The sequence below is a fragment of the Pseudophryne corroboree genome, chromosome 2, assembly GCF_028390025.1.
Source record: "Pseudophryne corroboree isolate aPseCor3 chromosome 2, aPseCor3.hap2, whole genome shotgun sequence".
In the NCBI taxonomy this organism is placed as follows: Eukaryota; Metazoa; Chordata; class Amphibia; order Anura; family Myobatrachidae; genus Pseudophryne; species Pseudophryne corroboree.
Window position 1 is genome coordinate 248,252,927 of NC_086445.1, and position 12,735 is coordinate 248,265,661.

Sequence of the window (12,735 nt, forward strand, 5' to 3'; positions counted from 1 at the left end):
ATAGTCTAATAAACTATATATGTGTAAAAATCCCCTGCCATAATATTAATAAAAGAGCGGGAGAAGCCCGCCGAAAAAGGGGCGGGGCTATCTCCCTCAGCACACTGGCGCCATTTCCTCTTCACAGCTCCGCTGGAAGACAGCTCCCCAGGCTCTCCCCTGCAGTTTCCAGGCTCAAAGGGTAAAAAAGAGTGGGGGGGCACTAAATTTAGGCGCAAAACTGTATGTATAGCTGCTATAGGGAAAATCACTTTGTGTAGTGTGAATCCCTGTTTATATAGCGCTGTGGTGTGTGCTGGCATACTCACTCTCTCTCTGTCTCCCCAAAGGACTTGGTGGGGTCCTGTCCTCAGTCAGAGCATTCCCTGTGTGTGTGCGGTGTGTCGGTACGGCTGTGTCGACATGTTTGATGAGGAGGCTTATGTGGAGGCGGAGCAGGTGCCGATAAATGTGATGTCACCCCCTGCGGGGTCGACACCAGAGTGGATGGATATGTGGAAGGTTTTACACGACAGTGTCAACTCCTTACATAAAAGGTTCGATGACATAACAGCTGTGGCACAGCCGGCTTCTCAGCCAGTGCCTGCCCAGGCGTCTCAAAGGCCATCAGGGGCTCAAAAACGCCCGCTACCTCAGATGGCAGACACTGATGTCGACACGGAGTCTGACTCCAGTGTCGACGACGACGAGACTAGTGTACATTCCACTAGGGCCATCTGTTGCATGATTACGGCAATGAAAAATGTGTTGCACATTTCTGACATTAACCCAGGTACCACTAAAAAGGGTATTATGTTTGGGGAGAAAAAGCAACCAGTGGTTTTTCCCCCATCAGATGAGTTGAATGAAGTGTGTGAAGAAGCGTGGGCTTCCCCTGATAAAAAACTAGTGATTTCTAAAAAATTACTGATGGCGTACCCTTTCCCGCCAGAGGACAGGGTACGTTGGGAGACATCCCCGAGGGTGGATAAAGCGCTCACACGCTTGTCAAAAAAGGTGGCACTACCGTCTCAGGATACGGCCGCCTTAAAGGAGCCTGCGGATAGAAAGCAGGAGGCTATCCTGAAGTCTGTATATACACACTCAGGTACTATACTGAGACCTGCTATTGCTTCAGCATGGATGTGCAGTGCTGCAGCAGCGTGATCTGATTCCCTGTCTGATAACATTGATTCCCTGGACAGGGACACTATATTGCTAACCATAGAGCATATTAAAGACGTAGTCTTATATATAAGAGATGCACAGAGGGATATTTGCTGGCTGGCATCTAGAATTAATGCAATGTCCATTTCTGCCAGGAGAGTATTATGGACTCGGCAGTGGACAGGTGATGCGGATTCTAAAAGGCACATGGAGGTTTTGCCTTACAAGGGTGAGGAATTGTTTGGGGATGGTCTCTCGGACCTCGTTTCCACAGCAACAGCTGGGAAGTCGACATTTTTACCTCAGGTTCCCTCACAGCCTAAGAAAGCACCGCATTATCAGGTACAGTCCTTTCGGCCCCAGAAAGGCAAGCGGGTTAAAGGCGCGTCCTTTCTGCCCAGAAGCAGGGGTAGAGGGAAAAAGCTGCACCATACAGCCAGTTCCCAAGAACAAAAATCTTCCCCTGCTTCCACTAAATCCACCGCATGACGCTGGGGCTCCACTAATGGAGCCAGGTGCGGTGGGGGCCCGTCTCCGGAACTTCAGCGACCAGTGGGTTCGCTCACAGGTGGATCCCTGGGTTCTACAAGTGGTATCTCAGGGATACAAGCTGGAATTCGAGATGTCTCCCCCTCGCCGTTACCTCAAATCAGCCTTGCCAGCTACTCCCCCGGACAGGGAGGTAGTGCTGGCGGCAATTCACAAGCTGTACCTACAGCAGGTGATAATAAAAGTTCCCCTCCTTCAACAGGGACGGGGTTACTATTCCACAATGTTTGTGGTACCGAAACCAGACGGTTCGGTGAGACCCATTCTAAATTTGAAATCCTTGAACACTTATATAAGGAGGTTCAAGTTCAAAATGGAATCGCTCAGGGCGGTTATTGCAAGCCTGGAAGAAGGGGATTATATGGTATCACTGGACATCAAGGATGCTTACCTGCATGTCCCCATTTACCCACCTCACCAGGTGTACCTCCGTTTTGTGGTACAAGACTGCCATTACCAATTCCAGACGTTGCCGTTTGGTCTGTCCACGGCACCGAGGGTATTTACCAAGGTAATGGCCGAAATGATGATACTCCTTCGAAAGAAGGGAGTTATAATTATCCCATACTTGGACGATCTCCTTATAAAGGCGAGGTCCAGGGAGCAGTTGTTGGTCGGAGTAGCACTATCTCAGGAAGTGCTACAACAGCACGGCTGGATTCTGAATATTCCAAAGTCGCAGCTGGTTCCTACGACGCATCTGCTGTTCCTGGGTATGATTCTGGACACAGAACAGAAGAAGGTGTTTCTCCCGGAGGAGAAGGCCAAGGAGTTGTCATCTCTGGTCAGAGACCTCCTAAAACCAAAACAGGTGTCGATGCATCACTGCACGCGAGTCCTGGGAAAGATGGTAGCTTCTTACGAAGAAATTCCATTCGGCATTTTCCATGCAAGGATCTTCCAGTGGGATCTGTTGGACAAGTGGTCCGGGTCGCATCTTCAGATGCATCGGCGGATAACCCTGTCTCCAAGGGCCAGGGTGTCGCTGTTGTGGTGGCTGCAGAGTGCTCATCTTCTAGAGGGCCGCAGATTCGGCATACAGAACTGGGTCCTGGTGACCACGGATGCAAGCCTCCGAGGTTGGGGGGCAGTCACTCAGGGAAGAAACTTCCAAGGACAATGGTCGAGTCAGGAGGCTTCCCTACACATAAATATTCTGGAACTAAGGGCCATTTACAATGGCCTAAGTCAGGCAAGACCCCTGCTTCAAAACCAGCCGGTGCTGATTCAGTCAGACAACATCACGGCGGTCGCCCATGTAAACCGACAGGGCGGCACAAGAAGCAGGATGGCGATGGCAGAAGCCACAAGGATTCTCCGATGGGCGGAAAATCACGTGATAGCACTGTCAGCAGTGTTCATTCCGGGAGTGGACAACTGGGAAGCAGACTTCCTCAGCAGGCACGACCTCCACCCGGGAGAGTGGGGACTTCATCCAGAAGTCTTCCAACTGATTGTAAATCGTTGGGAAAGGCCACAGGTGGACATGATGGCGTCCCGCCTCAACAAAAAGCTAAAAAGATATTGCGCCAGGTCAAGGGACCCTCAGGCAATAGCTGTGGACGCTCTAGTGACACCGTGGGTGTACCAGTCGGTTTATGTGTTCCCTCCTCTTCCTCTCATACCAAAGGTGCTGGGGATAATAAGAAAGAGAGGAGTAAGAACTATACTCATCGTTCCGGATTGGCCAAGAAGGACTTGGTACCCGGAACTACAAGAAATGATCTCCGAGGACCCTTGGCCTCTGCCTCTCAGACAGGACCTGCTACAGCAGGGGCCCTGTCTGTTCCAAGACTTACCGCGGCTGCGTTTGACGGCATGGCGGATGAACGCCGGATCCTGATGGAAAAGGGCTTTCCGGTTGAAGTCATTCCTACGCTGATAAAAGCTAGGAAAGATGTGACCGCAAAACATTATCACCGCATATGGCGAAAATATGTTGCTTGGTGTGAGGCTATGAAGGCCCCCACAGAAGAATTTCAGCTGGGTCGATTTCTGCACTTCCTACAGTCAGGAGTGACTATGGGCCTAAAATTGGGATCCATTAAAGTCAAGATTTCGGCCTGGTCTATTTTCTTTCAAAAAGAACTGGCTTCACTGCCTGAAGTTCAGACGTTTGTTAAGGGAGTGCTGCATATTCAGCCCCCTTTTGTGCCCCCAGTGGCACCTTGGGATCTCAACGTTGTGTTGGATTACCTAAAATCACATTGGTTTGAGCCACTTCAGACCGTGGAATTAAAATATCTCGCGTGGAAAGTGGTCATGCTTTTGGCCTTGGCTTCGGCTAGGCGGGTGTCAGAATTGGCGGCTTTGTCCTGTAAAAGCCCCTATCTGATCTTCCATATGGACAGAGCAGAATTGAGGACTCGTCCCCAATTCCTCCCTAAGGTGGTATCAGCGTTTCATTTGAACCAACCTATTGTGGTGCCTGCGGCTACTCGGGACTTGGAGGCTTCCAAGTTGCTGGACGTAGTCCGGGCCCTGAAAATCTATGTTTCCAGGATGGCTAGAGTCAGAAAGACTGACTCGCTGTTTATCCTGCATGCACCCAACAAGCTGGGTGCTCCTGCTTCTAAGCAGACTATTGCTCGCTGGATCTGCTCCACGATTCAACTTGCACATTCTGCGGCTGGACTGCCGCATCCTAAATCAGTAAAAGCCCATTCCACGAGGAAGGTGGGCTCTTCTTGGGCGGCTGCCCGAGGGGTCTCGGCTTTACAACTTTGCCGAGCTGCTACCTGGTCGGGATCAAACACGTTTGCAAAATTCTACAAGTTTGATACCCTGGCTGAGGAGGACCTTGAGTTTGCTCATTCGGTGCTGCAGAGTCATCCGCACTCTCCCGCCCGTTTGGGAGCTTTGGTATAATCCCCATGGTCCTTACGGAGTTCCCAGCATCCACTAGGACGTCAGAGAAAATAAGAATTTACTCACCGGTAATTCTATTTCTCGTAGTCCGTAGTGGATGCTGGGCGCCCTTCCCAAGTGCGGATTGTCTGCAATACTTGTATATAGTTATTGCCTAACTAAAGGGTTATTGTTATGAGCCATCTGTTTAGTGAGGCTCAGTTGTTATTCATACTGTTAACTGGGTATAGTATCACGAGTTGTACGGTGTGATTGGTGGCTGGTATGAGTCTTACCCGGGATTCCAAATCCTTTCCTTGTTGTGTCAGCTCTTCCGGGCACAGTTTCCCTAACTGAGGTCTGGAGGAGGGGCATAGAGGGAGGAGCCAGTGCACACCAGTAGTCCTAATTCTTTCTTAGAGTGCCCAGTCTCCTGCGGAGCCCGTCTATTCCCCATGGTCCTTACGGAGTTCCCAGCATCCACTACGGACTACGAGAAATAGAATTACCGGTGAGTAAATTCTTATTTTTTTGATGGCTCAATGTACACAAACTTTGTTTAATACACAAAGTTATTAAAAATATTGTATTAAATGACCTTCAGGCTGTGTGTATAAGGTGTATATGAAACATATATGAATTGTGTGAATGTAGATACACTTTGTTCAATGCACAAAGTTACAAAACATATTGGCTAAAATTACCTTCCGGCTGTGTGTATAAGGTGTATATGAAACATAAATGCATTCTGTGCTTAGAAATGGGTCCCATCACCATGATATCTCATTATGGTATGCAATTATTCCAAAATACGGAAAAATCCGACATCCAAAATACCTCTGGTCCCAAGCATTTTGGATAAGGGATACTCAACCTGTAATACTCTTCTCCTGTCCTTTTTCTGTTCTTGTTATACTCCTGCCTATTCTGCTAATATTTTCCATTGTTCTCATCTCAATATTCTCCCCCAGCTTCTGGTAATACTTAACCACTGTGTGCTGACTTGTATCGGGATCCAGTCAAGATGCTGGCTGTCGGAATACCGACGCTAGAATCCACCTGTCTGTATCCAGACGCCGGAATCCCGACAGCCCCTTCTACCAGTTGTCTCTTGCCTGTTCTGCTGTGTATTGTCTCCAGTCTCCTGCCTGTCCTGACAATTCTCTGTAACGGTCATCCCCAATGCAATAGGCCCCCATGCAGTATAATTTAATCTCGAGTGTTAACCAGCTAAAACACTCGTAATCCTTTACTATCTATGGTGGATCATTTATTAATGTACTCAGCAAGACTCATACACAAATATTTTCAACAGACGGCTAAAATTATTCTGCGCCTACATTAAATATAAAGTAATGCCTTATTCCAAGCTCACTTTTTTGTGGCTTTATGCAAATACTGCTACACGTCATTCCCTGGTGTATATCTGTGCGTCTGCATGTGCAAGGACTGAGATGACCACTTTCAGCATTTTCAGATGCTCTGATATCTCTGTCTGAATATGGCCTCCTGTGTGAACAATTCTGCATCTCCTCTATCAGCAGCACTCCCATAACACACCTATAAGAATGACATCTCGATGTGTCCGCTTAGCCACTTCCCAGGAACACCCAATACATTTTCAAAACATTTCTGAGACCATACGTCTCCCGTGCGCCTCAATCACAACTATGTCTCTGTGCGTATGAAATCTGGGTGCAACTTAGATCCATAATGCATTAAAAACAATCGCTCCACTGCATCCAAGATTGCCGCTATGCCAGACTCGGACTCCGGCCAAGTGTCCTGTATTTGTTGGTGTTCTTCTGTTTTCTCCCTGCCCCGTCAGCACGCTCCCACTGTCCTCACCAGACTACAACTTCAGTTTTGTGTCTGTGAAGTAACCGTTGTTGCATGTTGTTTTTAGGTGTTGCTGTTGAACAGTCTGTCTCAACCCGCTCAAAGTGAGGAATTCTCTACTGCCCTACTGGGCATCTATCTAGAACGAGCCAATGACTTGCCGGTAAGACATTAATATTGCTAAATGTTATATGTTATTTAGTGGTACATTCTGTCAGCAACTTTTTATTATTATTTTTTATTATTATTATTATTATTTTTTTTAAATGTAACACTGACAAATCTGTATCATTGTTACGCCTCTTCCCACGTTCCATGTTCTGAGATTATCAACACTCTTTTAAATAGATGAAGAAAGGAGTCAAGTTCCCAATTGCAAATGCAGAGATAACCGTGAGGAAAACTAGCTACAAGACCAAGGTACTACTGCAGGGGCACCTGTGGGACTTTGGGATGGAGGGAGAGGTAATGCTAGTCAGGGGACATTTGCACTGTCCTTATTACATGTGTCATTATCGTACATTAGTAGAATTATGCCTACAAGTGCCCTATAAACAGCACATAAGGTGCAGAAGGAGTCACACTGAGAGTAGAATGGGAGGCCTTACCTCAGCTACTACCCAGTACATGTAAATCCCATTTAAATATCTTTTTTTTTTTTTTTACCTGGTTCCAGGGTGTCGCCTACATGATGTGCCTCCCAGCCCACATTTACGAACGAATGCCCCACTATGCCTAGTTTCTCTATCGTCCTAAGTGGATGCTGGGGTTCCTGAAAGGACCATGGGGAATAGCGGCTCCGCAGGAGACAGGGCACAAAAAAGTAAAGCTTTACTAGGTCAGGTGGTGTGCACTGGCTCCTCCCCCCATGACCCTCCTCCAGACTCCAGTTAGATTTTGTGCCCGAACGAGAAGGGTGCAATCTAGGTGGCTCTCCTAAAGAGCTGCTTAGAGAAAGTTTAGTTTAGGTTTTTTTCTTTACAGTGAGTCCTGCTGGCAACAGGATCACTGCAACGTGGGACTTAGGGGGAAAGTAGTAAACTCACCTGCATGCAGAGTGGATTTGCTGCTTGGCTACTGGACACCATTAGCTCCAGAGGGATCGAACACAGGCCCAGCCGTGGAGTCCGGTCCCGGAGCCGCGCCGCCGACCCCCTTGCAGATGCTGAAGCGTGAAGAGGTCCGGAAACCGGCGGCTGAAGACTCCTCAGTCTTCATAAGGTAGCGCACAGCACTGCAGCTGTGCGCCATTTTCCTCTCAGCACACTTCACTGGGCAGTCACTGAGGGTGCAGAGCGCTGGGGGGGGGCGCTCTGAGAGGCAAATATAAACCTTATACAAGGCTAAAAATACCTCACATATAGCCCATAGGGGCTATATGGAGATATTTAACCCCTGCCTGACTGGAAAAATAGCGGGAGAAGAACCCGCCGAAAAAGGGGCGGGGCCTATCTCCTCAGCACACGGCGCCATTTTCTGTCACAGCTCCGCTGGTCAGAACGGCTCCCAGGTCTCTCCCCTGCACTGCACTACAGAAACAGGGTAAAACAGAGAGGGGGGGCACATTAATGGCTATATATATATATATTAAAGCAGCTATAAGGGAGCACTTAATATAAGGATATCCCTTGTATATATAGCGCTTTGTGGTGTGTGCTGGCAGACTCTCCCTCTGTCTCCCCAAAAGGGCTAGTGGGTCCTGTCTTCATTAGAGCATTCCCTGTGAGTTTGCGGTGTGTGTCGGTACGTGGTGTCGACATGTATGAGGACGATATTGGTGTGGAGGCGGAGCAATTGCCAAATATGCAGATGTCACCCCCCAGGGGGTCGACACCAGAATGGATGCCTTTATTTGTGGAATTACGTGATGGTTTATCTTCCCTTAAACAGTCAGTTGAGGACATGAGGCGGCCGGACAATCAATTAATGCCTGTCCAGGCGCCTCAAACACCGTCAGGGGCTGTAAAACGCCCTTTGCCTCAGTCGGTCGACACAGACCCAGACACGAGCACTGATTCCAGTGACGACGGTAGAAATTCAAACGTATTTTCCAGTAGGGCCACACGTTATATGATTTTGGCAATGAAGGAGACGTTACATTTAGCTGATACTACAGATACCGTAAAACAGGGTATTATGTATGGTGTGAAAAAACTACAAACAGTTTTTCCTGAATCAGAAGAATTAAATGACGTGTGTGATGAAGCGTGGGTTGCTCCTGATAAAAAGTTGATAATTTCAAAAAAGTTATTGGCATTATACCCTTTCCCGCCAGAGGTTAGGGCGCGCTGGGAAACACCCCCTAAGGTGGACAAGGCGCTCACACGCTTATCCAAACAAGTGGCGTTACCCTCTCCTGAGACGGCCGCACTTAAGGATCCATCAGATAGAAAGATGGAAGTTATTCAAAAGAATATATACACACATGCAGGTGTTATACTACGACCAGCTATAGCAACTGCCTGGATGTGCAGTGCTGGAGTAGTTTGGTCAGAATCCCTGATTGAAAATATTGATACCCTAGATAGGGACAATGTTTTACTGTCGTTAGAACAAATAAAGGATGCATTTATCTATATGCGTGATGCACAGAGGGATATTTGCACACTGGCATCTCGGGTGAGTGCTATGTCCATTTCAGCCAGAAGAGCCTTATGGACACGACAGTGGACAGGCGATGCGGATTCAAAACGTCACATGGAGGTTTTGCCGTATAAAGGGGAGGAGTTATTTGGAGTTGGTCTATCAGACTTGGTGGCCACGGCTACTGCCGGGAAATCCACTTTTTTACCTCAAGTCACTCCCCAACAGAGAAAGGCACCGACCTTTCAACCGCAGCCTTTTCGCTCCTACAAAAATAAGAGAGCAAAGGGCTTGTCGTACCTGCCACGAGGCAGAGGAAGAGGGAAGAGACACCAACAGGCAGCTCCTTCCCAGGAACAGAAGCCCTCCCCGGCTCCTGCAAAGTGGGGGGCCGTCTCAAAAATTACAGCGCGCAGTGGGCTCACTCGCAGGTAGACCCCTGGATCCTGCAGATAATATCTCAGGGGTACAGGTTGGAATTAGAGACGGATCCTCCTCATCGTTTCCTGAAGTCTGCCTTACCAACCGTCTTTTCCGAAAGGGAGAGGGTGTTGGAAGCCATTCACAAGCTGTACGCTCAGCAGGTGATAGTCAAAGTACCCCTATTACAACAAGGAAAGGGGTATTATTCCACTCTATTTGTGGTACCGAAGCCGGATGGCTCGGTAAGGCCTATTCTAAATCTGAAGTCCTTGAACCTCTACATAAAAAAGTTCAAGTTCAAGATGGAGTCACTCAGAGCAGTGATAGCGAACCTGGAAGAAGGGGACTTTATGGTATCCTTGGACATCAAGGATGCGTATCTACACGTTCCGATTTACCCCGCACACCAGGGGTACCTCAGGTTCATTGTTCAAAACTGTCACTATCAGTTTCAGACGCTGCCGTTCGGATTGTCCACGGCGCCTCGGGTCTTTACCAAGGTAATGGCCGAGATGATGATTCTTCTTCGAAGAAAAGGCGTATTAGTTATCCCATACTTGGACGATCTCCTAATAAGGGCAAGGTCCAGAGAACAGCTGGAGACAGCTTTAGCACTATCTCAAGAGGTGCTAAGACAACACGGGTGGATTCTGAATATTCCAAAATCCCATTTAATCCCGACAACTCGTCTGCTGTTCCTAGGAATGATTCTGGACACGGTTCAGAAAAAGGTTTTCCTTCCAGAGGAAAAAGCCAAGGAGTTATCCGATCTGGTCAGGAACCTCCTAAAACCAGGAAAAGTGTCAGTACATCAATGCACAAGAGTCCTGGGAAAAATGGTGGCTTCTTACGAAGCAATTCCATTCGGCAGATTCCATGCAAGAATATTCCAAAGGGATCTGTTGGACAAATGGTCAGGGTCGCATCTGCAGATGCACCTGCGAATAACCCTGTCACCAAAGACAAGGGTGTCACTTCTGTGGTGGTTGCAGAAGGCTCACCTATTAGAAGGCCGCAGATTCGGCATTCAGGATTGGATCCTGGTGACCACGGACGCCAGCCTGAGAGGCTGGGGAGCAGTCACACAAGGAAGAAACTTCCAGGGAGTATGGACGAGTCTGGAAAAGTCTCTTCACATAAACATTCTGGAACTAAGAGCAATCTACAATGCTCTAAGCCAGGCGGAACTTCTCCTGCAAGGAAAGCCGGTGTTGATTCAGTCGGACAACATCACGGCGGTCGCCCATGTAAACAGGCAGGGCGGCACAAGAAGCAGGAGTGCAATGGCAGAAGCTGCCAAGATTCTTCGCTGGGCGGAGAATCACGTGATAGCACTGTCAGCAGTGTTCATCCCGGGCGTGGACAACTGGGAAGCAGACTTCCTCAGCAGACACGATCTTCATCCGGGGGAGTGGGGTCTACATCCAGAAGTCTTCAACATGTTAATAGACCGTTGGGAAAGACCAATTGTAGACATAATGGCGTCTCGCCTCAACAAGAAACTGGACAAATATTGCGCCAGGTCAAGAGATCCACAGGCAATAGCTGTGGACGCACTGGTAACTCCTTGGGTGTACCAGTCAGTGTATGTGTTTCCTCCTCTGCCGCTCATACCAAAGGTATTGAAGATCATACGGCAAAGAAGAGTAAGAACAATACTAGTGGTTCCGGATTGGCCGAGAAGGACTTGGTATCCGGAACTTCAAGAGATGCTCACGGACGAACCGTGGCCTCTACCTCTGAGAAGGGACCTGCTACAGCAGGGTCCCTGTCTTTTTCAAGACTTACCGCGGCTGCGTTTGACGGCATGGCGGTTGAACGCCAGATCCTAAAAGGGAAAGGCATTCCAGAAGAAGTCATTCCTACCTTGATTAAGGCACGGAAGGAAGTCACCGTGAAACATTATCACCGCATTTGGCGAAAATATGTAGCGTGGTGCGAGGATCGGAGGGTTCCGACGGAGGAATTCCAACTGGGTCGTTTCCTACATTTCCTGCAATCAGGATTATCTATGGGTCTCAAATTGGGATCCATTAAGGTTCAAATTTCGGCCCTGTCAATATTCTTCCAAAAAGAATTGGCCTCTGTCCCTGAGGTCCAGACTTTTGTCAAGGGAGTACTGCATATACAGCCTCCTGTGGTGCCTCCGGTGGCACCGTGGGATCTAAATGTAGTTTTAGATTTCCTCAAATCCCATTGGTTTGAACCATTGAAAAAGGTGGATTTGAAATATCTCACATTGAAAGTGACTATGTTACTAGCCCTGGCCTCTGCCAGGAGAGTATCTGAATTGGCGGCTTTATCTTATAAAAGTCCTTATCTAATCTTCCATTCGGATAGGGCAGAACTGCGGACTCGTCCGCATTTTCTCCCTAAAGTGGTATCAGCATTTCATCTGAACCAACCTATTGTGGTGCCTGCGGCCACTAGCGACTTGGAGGACTCCAAGTTGTTGGACGTTGTCAGAGCCTTAAAAATATACATTGCAAGGACGGCTGGAGTCAGAAAATCTGACTCGCTGTTTATATTGTATGCACCCAACAAGTTGGGCGCACCTGCTTCTAAGCAGTCGATTGCTCGTTGGATTTGTAACACAATTCAACTTGCACATTCTGTGGCAGGCCTGCCACAGCCTAAAACTGTAAAAGCCCACTCCACAAGGAAGGTGGGCTCATCTTGGGCGGCTGCCCGAGGGGTCTCGGCATTACAACTCTGCCGAGCAGCTACGTGGTCGGGGGAGAACACGTTTGTAAAATTTTACAAATTTGATACCCTGGCAAAGGAGGACCTGGAGTTCTCTCATTCGGTGCTGCAGAGTCATCCGCACTCTCCCGCCCGTTTGGGAGCTTTGGTATAATCCCCATGGTCCTTTCAGGAACCCCAGCATCCACTTAGGACGATAGAGAAAATAAGAATTTACTTACCGATAATTCTATTTCTCGGAGTCCGTAGTGGATGCTGGGCGCCCATCCCAAGTGCGGATTATCTGCAATACTTGTACATAGTTATTGTTAACTAATTCGGGTTATTGTTAAGGAGCCATCTTTAAGAGGCCCTTTCTGTTGTCATACTGTTAACTGGGTTTAGATCACAAGTTGTACGGTGTGATTGGTGTGGCTGGTATGAGTCTTACCCGGGATTCAAAATGCCTCCCTTATTGTGTATGCTCGTCCGGGCACAGTACCTAACTGGAGTCTGGAGGAGGGTCATAGGGGGAGGAGCCAGTGCACACCACCTGACCTAGTAAAGCTTTACTTTTTTGTGCCCTGTCTCCTGCGGAGCCGCTATTCCCCATGGTCCTTTCAGGAACCCCAGCATCCACTACGGACTCCGAGAAATAGAATTATC

The 12,735-nt window shown here is 48.3% G+C and overlaps 1 protein-coding gene across 1 annotated transcript in view; it reads left to right on the plus strand.

The window, feature by feature from the left end:
• ESYT1 (extended synaptotagmin 1) overlaps positions 1-12,735 on the plus strand; it is a 238,862-nt gene that overhangs the window by 188,245 nt on the left and 37,882 nt on the right. Inside the window, exons 22-23 of the mRNA XM_063952629.1 lie at positions 6,449-6,544; positions 6,730-6,801. Of these exons, the coding sequence (XP_063808699.1) occupies positions 6,449-6,544; positions 6,730-6,801 (168 nt within the window). The remainder of the gene's footprint in view (positions 1-6,448; positions 6,545-6,729; positions 6,802-12,735) is intronic.